Source organism: Xiphophorus couchianus, chromosome 23 (genome assembly GCF_001444195.1).
Source record: "Xiphophorus couchianus chromosome 23, X_couchianus-1.0, whole genome shotgun sequence".
In the NCBI taxonomy this organism is placed as follows: Eukaryota; Metazoa; Chordata; class Actinopteri; order Cyprinodontiformes; family Poeciliidae; genus Xiphophorus; species Xiphophorus couchianus.
Genome location: NC_040250.1, coordinates 26,489,963 through 26,508,005, shown reverse-complemented (window position 1 = coordinate 26,508,005; position 18,043 = coordinate 26,489,963). Strand labels below are relative to the sequence as shown.

Genomic DNA, 18,043 nt, shown 5'->3' with positions numbered 1-18,043 from the left:
GCATGGCAATCACAACCTCAGAAATTCTAGTCAAAGAAGAAATGATGGTTCTGTGAGTGGCGGCAGAATCTCTGGAGAGGAACCTCTCATGTCCTTCAGACTGAGGTTCAACATCATTGGACCTTTTCTCTAGCATGAGGCCAATTCCACTTCTGACTCTGCAGAGTCAGCAGTGGTTTATAGATCAGTGTCTGAAGCAGAACCTCTCTACAGAGCTGCAGCCGTTTCTCCGTGTCGGTCCAGAGCGACGCACACCACACCGTCGGACGTGGCGGCCCCAGCTGGTCTGTGCTGACTGAGAGACTCATTTGTCTCATTCTACGACAAATTATTTCCCTTTAATACATTCACATTTCTTGTGTTTCTTTTGGAAATACTTGCTTTATGTAAAAGGACCCTTAGATTTTTGACAAAAATGCAGGAATAATCAATAATTAAATTGTAATCCGATATGTAACAGAGATTTGGTTGCTACACAGATCCAATCAAACTAATCCAAATTTTTTTCCAACAGCCCATATACTCTCTAATCCAGATATTATTAAAAATGTTAATCATTATCCCTTATTCTTTTAGGTTTGGTGAAAAAAAATGTCATTGTGAAAAAAAATGGGTTGATTGTACTTTTCTACTAAAACATAGATGCTTTTTACTAAGTAGAGATAACTAAGGACATTATGGGTTTCTAAGGTTTGTAGGTTAGTCATTTTTAGTAAACACTGGCTTTTTTTCATTTTTGAAGTTTAGAAATTTTCTTGTTTTTTCTAGAAAATTTCCTAAATTAATCTCCATATTTCTTAGTTTTTTAGTGGAAATTTACTCCTTTTTTTTATTTTGACAATATTACGACACAATACGCTATGTCGTAATATTGTGTGGCATCAGAGGAAGAGACGTTAAAGAATTAAAGATTGCTCTTTTTCCAATTTTTTACTCACAAAACTGATTGAAACCCATGTTTCATTGCTCTTTCTCGTCACGATAATACACTGTATCATGTTGCTCTGACATGTAAACCCCCTGCACGGCGCTAGCCGCTGCTTCAGCACGCTGACATTTATCGTCTTTATTTGTCCACCTGACCGCTCGTTTCTCAGTGAGCGGTTTCGCCTCGTTTTTTAAAACTTTATCCATCTTTAAAGCAGCCACTCCAGCGCCGCTTCATCTGCTGTGGCGAGCAGGACGACGGCGACGGTTAAATCGCCTTCAGAGCGCTTTCCTTTTTATTGTTATTCAGTGAGCTAATTGAAAATTAGCCAATCTTTACTGAAACACATTGCCTCCCCTGACACCTTTTTATTTCCCAGCGAAACGAAAACGTTCAATTGAGTGATTTTTATTTAACATCAGTCTTGGTCTTAAGTGGGCCAAGGCTTAATGGAGGAGATGAATTACAACTGGCAGATAAGAAACGCCCGACTGTTCTTTATGGTTTCCATCTACAGATTCTTAACAGTAAAGTGTTTCTGTTTGGAGTGAATTTAAATGTTAACTTGTTCTGTTGCTTTCATTCAACAGTATTTTTTACATTTCATACATGTTACGGACAGAACTTTTGGGCTGTTAAAATTGGCATTTTTGTTAAACGTAGATTTTACAGATCATACAAAAAACATCAGATACTCTAAAAATAAACTGAGTAAATACAAAAACCAGTTTTCAAACAATCAGCTCTGTTATTAAAGCAGGAAACAAACTATCTAAATCTACCTGGTCCTACTAAAATACCTCTTGTTAAATCATGAAATAACTGCAGTTGAACACTTTTTAAAGCCGGATTCAGTTTTATTACTCACACCAGGGCTGACATGGGGGAAAGAACTCAAGAACCGATGAGAAACAAAGCCATTAACCCCCATCAGGGTGAAAAGGGTTGAAAATGTTTGGGACTCTCAGAGAACCAATCTAAAATGGGGAAACCATGGAACAGTGGTGGACCTTCCCAGTGGTGTCTGGCCCTCCAAAGTGACTCCACAATGACCCATCCAGGAGGCCCTGAAAGATCACAAACCAACATCTGAAGCTCTGTAGGCTTCACTTGCAACAACGACGGTTTGTGTTCAGGCTTCACCAGTTAAGATGCTGCAAAGAGGCGACCCTGCAGTCAGTAGGATCATCTGCCAATCATTGACATGGATGGTTGATTGCAGTTGCTGCTGCTAAAGGTGGTACAACTAGTTATTAGGGTTCGTGGACAACAAGGCGAGGTTGGTTTTTCCCTTAATTACTGAATACTTATCCAGTTTGTTTAAATTTGTCTGATATTTAAAGCAGTTAGGGGTTCACGGTGGGGTAATTGGTCACATTGATGCCTTGAGATGAGAAGTTCCTGGGTTTGAATTCTGGTCTGTGGGCTTTCTGCATGGAGTTAGTTGAATCAACTTAATTGAATTACTTCACTTGGTAACAAGTAACTCAATTAAGTTTATCCAACTTAATTTATAAAGTTGGTTTAACTTGACAAATTTAAGTCAGTCTTACTCAAATCGTTTAGTTGGCTTTAAATAAAGAAGTAAACTAGTAAAAGATCCTTTTTAAAGGTTTTTGTTGGCTCAGGCGTTTATTTCAGAGTAGTTAGACAGGAAAGTGAGTAATGACAGAGAGGGAAGACATGTGGCAAATGTCATTAGGCCGGGAATTGAACCTGCGACAGCCGCACTGAGGATTAAGGTCTCCTCATGTGCGTTGTGCTCCACCCCTGCACCACCACAGCACCTGGTCTGCACAGGATGTGTCCCTGGTGGAGCTGGCGTCATGACTTCAGACTTAGGATACGAACGTGGCATTGAACTTAATTGTTTCAAGTAAAGTCAAAGTAAAAAGTTCCTTTAAGTTAAAAATGTGTAATCTTTAAGTTAATTCAACACAAAAAAAGTAAGTTGTCATTAGTAAACACAAAAAATTAAGTGAGATTAATGTAAACAAGTCCATATATACTTTAGTGTGTGTGTGGGTTCTCTCCAGGTACTCAGACTGTCCTTCAGGTTACTGGATTCTAAATTACCCCTTAGGTATGTGTGTGTGTGTGTGTGTGTGTGTGTGTGTGTGTGTGTGTGTGTGTGTGTGTGTGTGTGTGTGTGTGTGTGTGTGTGTGTGTGTGTGTGTGTTGACAGCTTGTTCAGCGCATACCCAACCTATTGGCCAATGACGGCTTGGGGTGGGCACCAGTGACCCTGCTACGATAACCAGGTGAAGACGATGGATGAATGGTATCATTTAAACCGGTTGATATGAAACATAAGGGTGACACAAAACAGCAACAAAAAAGATGAAGAAATCCATAGAGCGGTAAATACCTTTTCGCAGCACCGCATTGTAGGTGAGGAACCCAGGTGCTTCACAGATTTCTCAGAGACGGATGTGTCTGCAGGTAAAACCTGGCAAATCAGTGAGGGACAAAGGAAAACGAGGTGCAAAAGAGAAGGAGGTGTGGACAACGGAGGTGTGGACAGCAAGTAATTGGAAAGAGAATACGTCCTGACACAACAAGGAAAACTAGCGGGAATACACGGAGAGATGAGAGAGAATCTACTCCGGTGAAACACAGGCAGAGAACAGGACAACCCTGAAGACTGACAAGTGAAACAGACTAATGATGCCAATAGCTGCAAGAATTACAAAGGGACAAGCCAAGACGACCGGCTCCACGTTTTTATGAATTTACAACCGTCCCATATCGCTTCTCTCACTTTTCATTTTACTTGAAATATCACAAAGCTGTTCCTTCAGGATTATTTTTATGTTTTCATGCTCTTTGGATATTATCCGGGCAAGATTCAGATCACATGAATATAAATTAACTCTGCTGTTGATAGGTGGCTGGTTTGAATTTTATCCCTCGCTGACAAATCGCAACACTTGTGGGTTCTTAACAGAAACTCTGCAGAAGATAAGTTGAGGAATTACCCTGAAAGCATACGCCGGCACAAACAAAACATCTTGGAAGTGTCTGCATGAAATACTGTGGTTCTGAATGTGTTTATTAAAACTTTATGTAGATATTATCAAGTGAAATGTAGCGATAGATGCTGAAACGAAACTATGCTGAACCGAACTCCAAACGAAAGCTTATGACATACACTCGCAACAGCTTGTAAGCAAACTTTCATGTATTCAATTACACTGGTCAAGGGTTTTCCAACTGTTTTAGCGTCATGTTGATGAGCTGAATCCAAAAACCACATTGGTTTTGCTCCATCAGGTCGACTTTCTGAACTATGGAGCAACATGAGCATCAAAATTCACGACTTGTTCTCACATCTGGATCGGTTTCCTGACAATCTGGATCAATGAGTGACGAGCAGGAGGAGAGACTCCAGAGAGGAAATGGAGACGTAACGTTCAATTCACATGGACTTACTCTTATCAGTGTTTATTATTCAATTTACAGAAATCCAAGTTTGTAGCATTTAATTAATACACTTTGCTAGAAAACAATTTTGTTTCTCCTAAAACCGTTTTGGACGAGCAAATTTAATGGAAATGAACTGATGTCACAAAAATGTCATCAATTAGTCAGAAGATTGAATTTCTGTAAATCAAATTAGAATAAAAATCTGACCTGATGGAGAAAAATGGATGTCGTTTTTGGATTCAGCGGAGCAAAATAATTCAGTTGAAAAAAACATAGACGACTTCCAAAAATTAGTTTTTTATAAGCCAGTGTTATCAGATGTTATCCTCACATGGCTGTGGAGGAATGTTGGCCGACTTTCCTTCAGCGTTGCTTTAGCTCGTTGATCTTTTGGTGCGTTTGTTTCTGCACAGCATTCCATAACACCTCACCACATCGTTTCAGCCAAGTTGAGGTCTGGACATTTGGGACTACCTTGAATCTTTAGTCTTTTAGCCATGTTATTATTGCCGCAATGTTTGGATGAATTGTACTGTTCTAAGAACTATATAAAACAAATTTCAGCTGCCTGACAGATAGCCTCTCATTTAGCTTTGGTGTAAACAATGCCTGTTCTTCTGTTCTGCTGCTGAACATCGTCACCATCAAGCTCCAAGCAGGAACAAACAATTTCATGCAGATCCAGGGGGGTTCAGGGCAAATGTGAGCTTTTTGGTCTGGGAGTGGCAACATTTGATTTTTACTGCTAAAAACAGTGTTAAAAACACAATATAATTAAGTTTGTAATTGACAGGGCCCCCTTTTTTATTTCTATGAACAAAAAAAGTAAAAAATGAAAGAAAATTGTGCAGGGCCCCCTGCTGGTCAGGGGCCCTTGGAATTGTCATACCCCCTGCCCAATATACTGACAGGTTACATAATTATTTTGTATTTGAAATACTGCAAACTTAGTTGGTTTTTTTTTTGTTAGGTTTTCTTTCTCCTTACAAACAGACAGAGATGTCAGTGTTTGATAACCCATAGTTCCTCATGCTTCAGTAGCAACGCTTAAAAGTGAGCCAGGGGCAAACCAGAGTCTGGACTAATGCATGTATTCTGCTGCATCTACGCATCCGGTGTATCGAGAAGCTACACTAACAAGTACAGACAAGCCTGTCGGAGTAAAGACGGAAAATATTTATTGGATTCGACACAACAGTCACCTGATTTTTTTTTTTTTGTTGTTGTTTGCAAACTCTCTCAAGACTGAGTAAGACTTCTTTCTTTGTGATTCACACCGTCTCGGTGTAATCACACTCAGCTGCAGTGTGAAACGCCGATGAACCTAATTGAGAAAATTCCCATCAGCCACTGGGGTAAGGTCTTTACTTTCAAGTAGTGACAACAACGCAATCATTTTTTTTTCAACAGCGTATGAACCCCCTGCTGCTGCTGCTGCCACATACAGGGGGGGGGGGGGGGGGGGGGGGAACGAGACTTTATGAAACACACACACAATCCGAAGCCTGACGCGGCCTATTTGCAGGACACACACAAACACACACACGCCGTCTCAGTGTGTGTGCACCGACCAGCACACACCCTCATTCTGCACGAAGGCAAACAAAGTTGATGATTTTAATCACCATAACATGCTGAGAACACAAACACACCCTCAGGGTGCTAATCAATTACTGCAGCGCTCACATTCACACACGTCCTTACGCACAAAAACACACTCGTGCAATCAAGCCAAACCAATTTCCCCCCCCAATGCTGTTTTTTATGGCCCGTTCTGAATTATGTGTGCGTGGAACAGGAAGCCGCACGCCTCGGTCAGAGAGGAAATATTTGTCACCAGCGAGAGAGACCACACCAAGCCACCCACCCACACACACACACACACACACACACACACACACGTACGCATGCAGAGATTTGACGACCACTTCTTCTCTTAGTTAGGAATTAGCATTTTCAGATTGACGTGCGTCAAAGTGTCCCATCGTCTCTCCCCCAGGTCCATCAATCAAAGTTAAGGATTGTCACCACACCTGAAGCAATCATCAGGCATTTCCATATCAAGCCCTCCGTGCACGCTTGGCGTCTGCGGAGATCTTTTTAATGGCTGTTTCGGCGTGACATTTGAAAACTTGACGTTTTTAAGGCTGTATGTGCAGATTGTGTTTAGCCCAAACAAAGACGTTAAAAGTCAACCTATAGCAACTTCTCAGCAATATTTAGGCATCGGTGCTCTCCTTTGTGTTGGTGTTGGTGGGGGATGAGGGGGTCACCTTTTTAATTTTTAACCACATGTGCTTGTTGCTTCCATGGGAGGTGAAGTCCTCTTTTCTCTTTTCATTGAATGTTTGCTCTTAACTTGGACCAAAATTCACTTTTTGTTGTTTTTATTCGTCCCTCAGGGTCTCATCTGCTTCTATAAACTTTTAAAAAAGGAAACCGCCCAGCCATTTCTTGGCAATAAGGTCACCTTTTTTGGTGACTGGAAAATGAGCTGTTTCAAAATGTTATCAGTTATTGAGTCACCATTACCTAGCACCCTCAGACAAACCTTAGTAACCCAAACAGAGCTTCAGCATGTTTGGTCATCTGACTTTACCGCTGTATGTGCTGTGTAACGGCTGCTGGAAAAGACAAGTGTTTTCTTGTCGACTTACCACCCAGAAACCACTTGCTTCATTGTTGTTGGCTGTGCAGGAGGCTCCACTTCTGCTTTTTAAAGATGTGCAGTTATGTAATCGTGCACTTGTTTTCAGCCATTTTCACATGAAATTGTAAACATTGAGCTGGAGGGCGTGGCCAGCAGCAGATTATTTGGATCTAAAGAGATAAGACGAGACAGTAAAACGGCTCATTCTGAACGGAGTTCAAAATAGGCAGAACAGAGCAGACTTAAATCTGAATGATTTTGTGCAAAAAACTGTGATCAGCATGCTTTGTGTAGCCCATACCTACCCTACCCTGTTCAAGAAAGCACAATAGGTTTTATTATTACCTTCATGGGAGGTAAAGTCTGCTTTTCAACCTTTTCATTGAACTTTTTCTCTTAATTTAGGCTCTGAATCATATTTATGGATGTTTTAGAAAGCTCAAACAGCAAAGGTAGAAAGCTGCTCGTCTCTTCTGCCTGAAGTGTCGGTGGCAGTTGACGTCTGACGCAGTTCTGCATTAACGTGCTTCTTTCGTAGCATGTAATGCTACAAACAGACAGCCTCAGCGGTTTGGTTCTTGACTGTGCGGATAGAGCTGTCATTATGATAATACCGAGGTCTATCATACTTATCTGCTAATTGACTGCCTAACGAGGTGGCGTCCATTAGAATGCTCATTAATACCTCATCATCAGAACTGATAGCTGTAATAACAGCATGGTGGGGAATTTCAAGGTCTTACGTGATTGTGTGTGCATTTGTGTTAGGAGAACAAGTATGGGATGTGACCATATGTTTCCATTATTATTAATGTAATTGTATTTTCCTTTGAATTGTAATATTTTAAATTATTTTTTTATTAGTTCTTGGGATATTGGTATTGCATGGCTTAATGGTAGCATCCCAGCTGCTTGTATGTGCAGGTCCAAGACACTTTTTAAAAGAAAAGAAATGGAAATATGGCACCATTAATGATGTGGTTTTCAGTTGCTGCGTTTCCTTTACAACTGTGCGCAAAACTTTATTAATATTCCACTACTGTAAAAAACAAACAAAAAAAACGCAATTTTGCAATTGCGGTGTTTCCATTACAGAAGAAACGCAATAAAAATCACTCGTAACTAAGTTTGTTCACACAACAAAAACACAAAAAACATGCTGACCCATCATGTCATCGGATGGGATTGCAGTTTTACAAAATTAGTTTTGCAAAACTTTTTCAAAAAAGCAAGTTTTTTCAGTTAGCGTGTTTCCATTAAGGACATTTATTTTCGAAATGTCAAATTATTTGGTCCAAGGAAACACAGCTAGCATCTGCTCAATTAGCCAAATTTTTCATTGCGGTGGACCCCACCTATTCACAGTCCTGTATTCACAGACTTCTCTGTGGAATGTCAACTCCAAATTGTCAAACATTTGCCTGTTTGTGTCATTTTCCAAAGAGCATATCCAAAATATTTGAAAGAAAATTCAGCTTGGGAAGCTAAAATAGCACGGCACAATGCTATGTGACGCACTATTAACACGATTGATTGCTGTCTTAAAGCTCGGCGTCGGAGCCGGTGAGTGTTGAGTTCCTCCAGCTGCTGGTGGCTTATGCGAGCGGGGCGCTGAATATCGCTGATTTCTGTTGAGTAAATGCGGCAGATTATGAGGCTCCCACAACGAGGAAACCTCGCTCTGGATTGGCTGTTGACATCGCATCCAATCCAGAAGCACCATTTATTTTCCATGGCACTGATTGGCTCCACCTTCACGAGCTGAGATAAAGATGTTTGTAGATGTTAGCTTTGACAGTAGCACCAAAATGGCTTCCACTGTGTGTAGTAATTTATACTATTGTATATTTGGCGTTTGAACCAAATATACAACAGGAAGCAATAAGTGTTTTTATAGAGGTTCTCAAATGTTCGCAAATTTTAGCTATTTGCAGACGGTTATGGTCTCTAACTCTGGCCCCTGGCAGATTATTTCACTTATAACAAGAAATGGTTTTTAAATGAACATGACGGAATTATTGACTTAAAACAAGCTCATGTATCTTGCTGAAAAGTCACTTCTAAGTTAGTGTTGTCTTCTTTCAAGTGAACTAAGATATTTGCCCTAGAAACTAGTCCAAAAATATTCAGTAGGATTTTGTGTTTTTGCAGCCCAGGTGTTTTGGATGCATCCATTCAAACAAAAACCTACACCGGGATTTGTTTTTATTCTTTCCACATCGCAGATGCTGAAAGCATGTCAGGGTGCAGGAAGATGGGAGGTTTTGTCAAAAATGTCTGGCTGACTGGTTGAAAGCCTATAACTAAGTAACGGTATCAGTTAAATAAAGATGTTTTTGTTTAGTTTTCTCTTGGAGATGGGACATATAGTCCTCCATCTTCTCTACTCTATGTGAAGAATTTAGAGAGTTTTCTGGGTAAATTATTACTTTTCCCTGCAGCGAAAAGTCTTGCCATCGTCAAGTTTCTGTCAAATTACAGCCGGGCTTCTAGTCACGATTCAGTCAGAAATTTCAGATGCAAAAAGTGTGTGTGTGTGGTTTTTTTTAATGGTGGTTGCTGACAGGTCTGTGTCGTGCGTTGCAGGTATGTCCCTGAGTCTGGACTGCAAGGCCTTTTTCGGCTACAGCGGAGAAAACAGGAGACCCATCATCTACTGGAAGAAAGGAGAGAAGTACGTGGAAGAGCTGGCAGGACACATCAAAGAAAGTGAAATCATGTAAGTACAACGGCGTTCACAGAACATTTCATCACATTACCGTGACAACGACGGGGGATTAAAGCCAGGCCGTTTAACTTCAGAGCGCACAGGTGTGTGTGTGTGTTTATGACGAATTTCCCGATGACTCGGCTGAACCTTCACCGCTCACACCGTCAGCACCTAATTTCCTTGTGATTTATGACTCGTCGAGCATTCTCCGACAGGATTCTTCTCAACTCGCCTGAAAAATTATGAATCCTAATAATAAAGTTTAATTGAATTCATTTTCTTCACTGTTGGGACCAATTACATCGGAGTCCACTGGGAAAAGACTGGTTGTCTGCAGGGCATCAAACATCATTAGAACAACCTGCCAGATCTCTATGGCAACCGCTGGAATATTTGCGTCATACACTCACTCTCTCTCTTACGCACACACACGCACACACACATTGAGTATAACTAAAGAGAGGATGTCTGTGTCCCCTGAAACACCTGACCTTGGCCAGGCTAACTCGTTCTTGTGCGAAGTCTGAAGCTGTTTCTTTTCAACTTTCTGTAAAAAAATAAAAAATAAAAAGGAGGAAAGGGAGTGTTGAGAAAACCATGGCTCCAACCCAAAGTCTGGATAAGATTTGCTATAATCCATAAAACATTTAAAGATGAATGTAAGGCTTAGTCCCATTTGAGCTCTGCGGTTCTAGAGTTCTGGATAATGGGTGGAAAAAATGGCTTTTTTCAAAAGTAACAAACTTGCTTCTTTCAGTAGAACTTTGTAAACTGATACGTACACGCTGCTTGGAACTGCAGTGCAGCAGAAATGACACAAACAGTTCAACCACTGGACTCGATTTTCAACAGAGTCCCCTTTACGTTGTCATGTTTATGTCTGAGTCACATTAGTTTTTTCAGTATGAAAGTGTAACAGCAGCCATTTCATGGACTTCCTCGCTGTAAAAATAGCGAGGAAGTCCATTTGGGTGTCCACCAAACGTCGCTCCGCTTGACCGACGGTCACCAACACACTTTTAATAATAGACTCTTCCCACAGCAGCGCTCTGCCCATTCAGGAAGTATCACTCTGGCTTGTCACCTGGCTCTTTAAACCTCGTACCCGGAAACGGTGCAGCAACCTGGTCAAGCTTGACTTGACTTCATAACTTCATTCTGCGTCTCCACCTGTCAATACCGCTGTGCTTCAGAGCCAGGCCTGAAAACATTCAATTGATGCATTCAGTGGAAGCCAAAGTTGCCAAATCAGCAGGCAGCCCTCTGGTGGGTATGCAGGGGGATCACTGTTTACTGTAACATTAAGTGCAGAGGTAAACAAAGTATTAGTAGGCATGGATATCCTATTAATTTAGAACCCTTGACAGTTTGGAAATACTATTTTAAAAACTGAAGAAGAAGAAAAAAACAGTGTAATGTAGATTTTCTCCAACCCACACTGGTTCAGTTATAACCCCCATGGTGAAGCAATTATATGAACATGGACTCAGAGGGCACCAACCAAGAAGGAAGTTCCTCCTCCACCATAGACACCTTCAGGTTTAAGTGAACATTTCAACATTTCATATGGACAAGACATCATCAAGTATCACAGTCACATGACCAAACTGATATTGAGCTTTTGATCACATTTACAATAAATATGTTTGGTGGAGACCAAATGAGAATCTCAAACCTACGAACATTGAAGTTTTATGGACTGAGGTTCTCCATCCGATATGTTGGTTAGTATTGAGACTTTGCAGATTGGGAACACACACCAGTGGAAACGTCTTTAAATGGACAATAATACGAGTATTTGACCTAAAAGTAAATGATTTGCTCAAAGGCTCAGCCTCTGTGGAACATTGTACACCACATTGTGTTACGGACCTGTGGATAATTTAGGCTGCATTCACACCAACCTGTTTAGTCCACTTTAATCCAACTCTAGTCCGTTTGCCTAGATAGTCCAGTTTGTTTGGGGAGGTGTAAATGCGTAATCGAACTCTGAAGCGGACCAAGAAACGACTCTAGTCCGCCTACAAAGCCAGGTGTTGGTTCAGTTGAGGTGAACTCTGGCACAGTTTGAATGCATTGTGAACAGCAAGCATTCAAACAGCATCGAACCGAGTCTACCAGACTGTCGGGCCATAAAAACACACAAAATCTCATTATCCTCTGATTCTCTACATCATACAAAACTGGGTAGCATTAAATATGTAGGAAACATTCTTAAGATGGTTTGGTAAAATAAACTGTTTGGTTTCTTGTGAAGTAAATGTTCAGTGAACACCCAGAGCTTTTAATTTTTTATTGTGTGGTCAAGAAAAAAAAGTTTGAGTTTTAACTCCACCATCTCAGTTCAGTTTAGGCTGGGCGTAAGAGCCCTCCCGCCTTCAGGATGGTGTCTGTGACTGCTAAGCTAATGCCCTTTGATAATATTGTCTCTGTGAAAACAGAGATGTAAATATTGAGGGTAGCAGGTGAACGTGAAACTAATCCTTCCCTGTGGTAATAAAACACTGTTTGCCAGATGACTTCTGTGTCTTTCATTTCAACGTTATGACCGCCTCTGATCAGATCACGCTGCCATTCCAGATCCAACAATCGCGCCGTGGCGGACAGGGCCCCTCTGTGACGCATATTAATCTGTCAGCTTTCAGATCCCCCATGATTCTGACAGGAGTTTGTTGATAGTGTCCATGCACAGCCATGGAAACGAATGGGTGGCACCCGTAGAGTGCATTGAAACAATTTCTCCTGAGAAACGATTCAATGAACAACAATTGTGTAATGTACAAAGATTAGCTGTATTCTTACAACCATGAAGTGTTGAACACTGATTTCGTCTTCATTATTGCACATGTTAGAGGCTGGGTTATGTTTGCCTTTTCTCAGTTTGTGAGATGCATAACTAAGTCATTCCTCTGAAAGGTGGAAAGCGGTTTGAGTTTTTCTCTGCACTCCACCTTTTTCTGAAGGCATGCATCTTTCCTTGAGAAAAGTCAACTTGTCTTGTAAATAATTGAAATGTTTGGGATCAGAAATATGCTAAAAGCACAGTAAACATAGTAAATATGAGCAGTATCATCAGTTTCTGAGCTGCTGTCGACAGGGCACGGCTCGGCCGTCCAGCTACTTTCCATTTCTGCAACTCAGCGTTCATAGTTCGGAGTCCCTTCGTGTGCAATGAATTCATAATATCTTTATTTCAATGCATCGATTGATTTTTTTCCCCCCTACATACGTTTTTTTTTTTAGCCCTTTCTGACTCTTTTTTTTGTCTCTCTTCATTTTCCCCTGATCAGAAGTCGCTTTAGGCCACAGAACATTCAAGAGAGACAGCACCTGTGATTGGCATCGAGCTGAAGTTTTGTTTCTAAATTCCCAAGAAGTCTCAACCAGCTGGTATCTTTTATTTAGAATGTACTGGAGTTTGTTGTTTTTAACCTACTTTAGATTTGTTATTGAAACATTTTTTGAAATGTTTGGGGTTGGAACGTTCTGAATCATAGATGATAGTTTGATCCAACCATTCAGTCTTGGTCCGTTGGCTTTTAACGGGCACAAAAAACCAACATGGACTCAATCCCCCAATTATATATGCCCCTCACTAGATCACCTTCTGCTTCTGCACTGCTTTTAAAATGGCACTGCTCAACTTTTGAAGTTTAAAATGGTTTATCGCCAGCATACTACGTGTTGGGAGGAGTATAGAGAAGAGTAAACCCTACATCTAAATCCACAATGCAACCCTGATCAAACCTCGTCAGTTGCTGAGTGGTGACTAATGTAACGTTAAGGCGTCTTCTTTGTCTCAAGAAGAGACTTTACTTTTCCTTTGAGTTAGTATCTCAATCTCCAGTGGCTGGCTGTAAGACATTAGCAGCTCTTAATGTCACCACCTTATGGTCGCCAGTGGCAACCGTATCGACTGTTTGTAAACTGAAAGAAAGGCATACCAATACTCGTTTGTCTGCATGTGTGTTAAATTGTTTCCAATTTGGACATTTTCCAACATTTACATTAGCCGTGTTTCCATTGACCGAACAATTGTGGAATTTAGAAAATTCATTCCCTTAAATGGAAACGTGGCAGTTTTTGAAAAAAAAAAAAAAACATAGTTTTTGCTAAAACGTTTTGATGCTATGATGAGGCGGTTTGAGGCATGTGTGTGTCAGAAGCTGGCTGGTTTGTATTTCTTTAAAGCCGACTTTAACCTGCATACACTGTACTGAGGAGGGAGGAAAAATCTTCTGTGGCGTTGCTGCTTGTTTTTAAAAACAAGTTGGGATTCTGCTCTGGGAGTTTTATTTCCAAAATTCTGCTTGCTACCAAAATACTTGGTTAAAATGGAAGAAATTCAAACCAACACGCAAAAAAAAAAACTAAAATTGCAGATCTTTTCTTTCTTTGCATTTTGAACTGTCCTGACCCTGTGTTAAAGCTCTAATGACTCTTTGTTTCCCATGCTCACCTTGCTTACAGTTACTTAGGGTATTGTGCAAAAGTTTTAGGCCACACGTGACTTTTGTTGACTTTATTATTGGTATCTTCATGTTATTATTTATTTATCTTCCATCCAGTTCTTTTCCCTTTACTATCATACCACGACATGAGGAAAGTGAACATGTGGGTGAGAAAAAAAAAAGTTTGGGCGGCAAAAAACCCACAATCTTCATTACATGAACAAAAGATGAAAATCAAACCAGGGTGGCCTTATCCTTGAGTTTTTGAAAATTCTCGCCAACAGTTTAAATAAATTAAACTTTTCAGATTTTTTTTTTTTCTTTTTTGTAGTAGAATTAGAAAATCAATGGATCACGTTTTCCTCCATTTTATATTGTTGCACTACTTTAAAAATCCCCCCAGAAGCAGAGGACATTGAAAACGACTGACAGCACGTCAAGGATCACCCTGAAGGCTTACACACTGAAAAACACTAACACATCAGCGCAGGGCTTCATCGGACTCTTGCTACTGTACGTTCAATCGGAAAGAGACAACACGAGTTTACCTTTGATGGAAGGTGAACAAGAAGGAAACGGATGCTGTCTAAGGAAACCACGAACGTCAGACTAAAGTTTGCGATAGAGAGTGTAGCTGGAGAAAGAGCGAGACTTCTGGAATCATGTTTTTGGAACAGAAAAGTCTTAAGAACTTTGTAGGTGAACATTTTTTCCTTCACTGTTCTCCAGCATTCAGGACCTCAAAGACGCTCCTGATGTTCGCTGTGTGATGTGGTGTTTTTATAAACTTGTTGTCCCGCATAAACGCGTCCTTGTTCCCAGCAGGTGGCTCGGAACTGGACAGCCTTATCGGTCACTTCAAGCAGAGAGGTTTCCGGTGACCGATGGGGAATTAAATCTGTGCTCCGTTTTTGCCTTCGCAGGATCTTGAGGGAACATTTAGGCGAGAAGGAAGTGCAGGTGTCGCTGACGTTTGACGCCGTGGAGGAGGCAGATCTGGCCAATTACACCTGCTACGTAGAGAACCGCATCGGGAAGCGCAGCGGGAGCGCAATACTGCAGAAGAAAGGTGCAGCTCTGGCTTTTTTCCTTCCCTCTTAGCTTCTCTTTGCTGCTACATGAGGTAGACCAAAAGGGGAAAAAAATTGGGTTCTTTGTTTACTAGAAGAAATCTGTCATGTCACAATTACCAGAGGTAGTTTCTGCTGCCTTGAGGAGAGCCAGGTTTTACTTCCTGTTGTCTGAAAAAGGTCAGACAGTTAAGTTAGCAAGTCCCTGTGGAAAGATTGGAGTTGGGAAGTTCATGTATTTTTTTCTCGACATTTCCTGCACTGAATAAAAAGAAATTCATTCACTCTGGGAAAGCCAAAAATAATGACAATAATAATACAAAAACAATCAAATAAAATGTCGTTTTCTTACGACGGAGTAAAATAGTAAAATAAATACAATTATAAGAATAAAGTCATAAAATTATGAGAATGAACTCAAAATATTCAGAGAATAGAGTCATAATGTTACAACCATAAAGTCGTACAATAATAGTCCAAACAATACGAGAATAAAGTTGTAACATTATGACTTTATGAACCGTTCTACTGGGTTTACCAGCGATTCAAGTCAATATTAACATTATTGATAAGTTATTTTCACAATGAATTTACATGATGTGTTGTTTTTTTCCACGCCTGTCAGCAAGTGAAAGTTACATTTTTCATACTAAACAATAAAGTAGCAACATTACGGCTTTTTTCTCATAATACTACTTTATTTTCATTATTTGAATTTTATTCTCATAACATTGAGAATAATTTATTCATAATTTATTTTTTGGTATTTTATTAGTGTGGCCTTAATATTCCATTTTTCTAAGTGAGAAAATATCAGCTGTATGAAAGTGATACATTATTGGTAGAACATAAATCATCGGGTATATTTCCCAGAATAAAAAAATAAATAAATATATATATATAATTCAAACTCCTATAATTGCTGACCAGTTTTTTCCTCTTGAGCTTCAAGTGTTGAAGGTCGGAGAGCCTCCTTACCATCACCCTAATCTTTATGTCCCTCCATTTATTCTTGATCAGATCCCACTCTGAACTGTGGAAGAAAGTATTTTTTCTAATATTATGGAATCTTGTCACGACCGAAGCTGCTACATCTCCAGTTGACAGAAACTAACAGTAAATAAAGTGTTTTGATTTTATGTTTTTAAAACCTCTTTGCTTAAAATCCAGTTTATTCCCCAGAATAATATGCATTTTAAACGCATTTTAACGTTTGTTAAACGTAACGGCACCATGGGATGAAAAACAAACGTGTTCATGTAGCTGAAGCTTAAATTCATCGTTTTTCAGAGAAACTATCAAAAACTGATTCCTGGAAACAAAATCCACCAATAACCGTTAAATATGCATTTCGTCACCTTGGATCAAAGCATTGGCTGACCTTTATTAATGTTTGAGATTGTCTTATTATTGCCTTTGTGTCATGATGGATTACTATTTTCAGACCCACATGCAGAACACAATACAGGAGAGGTATGTACGGTAATTGGTTTATTGTGAAACGGTAGGTAAAGGATGTGGAAGCTCTGGTCTGGTCCAGGGAGGAAACGGGTTCACGGAGCGATCGGCTCTCTAAAGAGGCAGAGCAGAATGGTGAGTTCAGGGTTGTCGGAAACGGAAGAGTCACAGAATAAACGAAGCTTACTTGTGGTTCGATGGTGTGAGATCCAGGAGGGTTTACTGGGAGGATCGGGGTCTTTGTCTTTAAGTGGTCCAGGTGGTCCGGTGCCTGACGGCTGGTGTGCAGGAAGAAAACGGGGGAGTGCGTCGGAGGGCGGACAGGTAGGCTCGGGCTTGGCGGGGACAAAGGAGCGGTGCAACTGCCAGTCGTGGAATCCGGGGGGGAACTTGTAATCAGACTGAGGAGGTGAGTCTGGGGGCTCGGGCAACCAGTGGGTAGGACCCACGGCGTCACGAGGGGAATCTCGATCAGAGAAGCAGACAGGATCCGTAACAGCTTCTCCGGAGGGAAAAACCTGAAGGCAGAAAACAACAGGAAAAAAGTCACTGGGGAATTAAGATCAACGAGGATTCAGATCAATGAGGAAAGATCAGAGGCTAGTTCTAGGAGGCTCAGAGGTACCGTTTCTGGCTAACACTCGGGCGCTGAAGGACTGGCAGGAGCCTCCTTTAGTACACGCCGCTGATGAGTTGATCAGGTTCAGGTGTGCTTGATGGCGGTCTACACACACACTCCAGTCGGGTGAGTATGGCGCCATCTGTCGTGAAAGGTGAGTGTATGCACAGAAAAACCCACAAAAGAACCAAAGGAACCCCGAACCACAACACTTTGCTCTGCAACCCTGGGTTATAAAATCCATTTGGAGAAAATTAAATAACACACTGAAGTTCAATCTCTGGTAATTATCTGGTCCTCACCTTATTATTATCCAAAACTGGCTATTTAAATATGTAAAAAAAGTTCTTCTAATCCATTATTCAATATATTTGATCTAATTTCTGAAATATTATTGAATTGAACTGAAGCATTCACCTGTAACCACCTCATGTCCAAGCTACATTAGCCTGTGTTTATATTTTTGGCTCATTTTAATGAGTCCAACCCGTTTCACTGTGAGAGACGGATTATAATAAACATTCAGGAGCTCTGCAGCTTTCGCGGTGCGTTCTCCCTAAAGCGGCGCTTTATTTTTCACGCTCGGCCCAGGCTCACTAAATATAAACCCAGGTCTGCTCCAGTTACCTGGGACGTATCAGATCCCTCTTCATGGCTGCTCTGTTAACGCGGCGTCGGCCCTCGGGCTCCGGGGCCGACGCCGCCGTTCCTTGCCTGATAAATATTTGGAG

General features: G+C 40.8%; 1 protein-coding gene across 4 annotated transcripts in view; it reads left to right on the top strand.

Moving 5' to 3' along the window:
- The window catches only part of il1rapl2 (interleukin 1 receptor accessory protein-like 2), a 382,929-nt gene that overhangs the window by 338,884 nt on the left and 26,002 nt on the right, over positions 1-18,043 (top strand). For all 4 annotated transcript variants that reach the window (XM_028008405.1, XM_028008407.1, XM_028008406.1 and 1 more), the window contains exons 8-9: positions 9,591-9,723; positions 15,089-15,234. In XM_028008405.1, the coding sequence (XP_027864206.1) occupies positions 9,591-9,723; positions 15,089-15,234 (279 nt within the window). The remainder of the gene's footprint in view (positions 1-9,590; positions 9,724-15,088; positions 15,235-18,043) is intronic.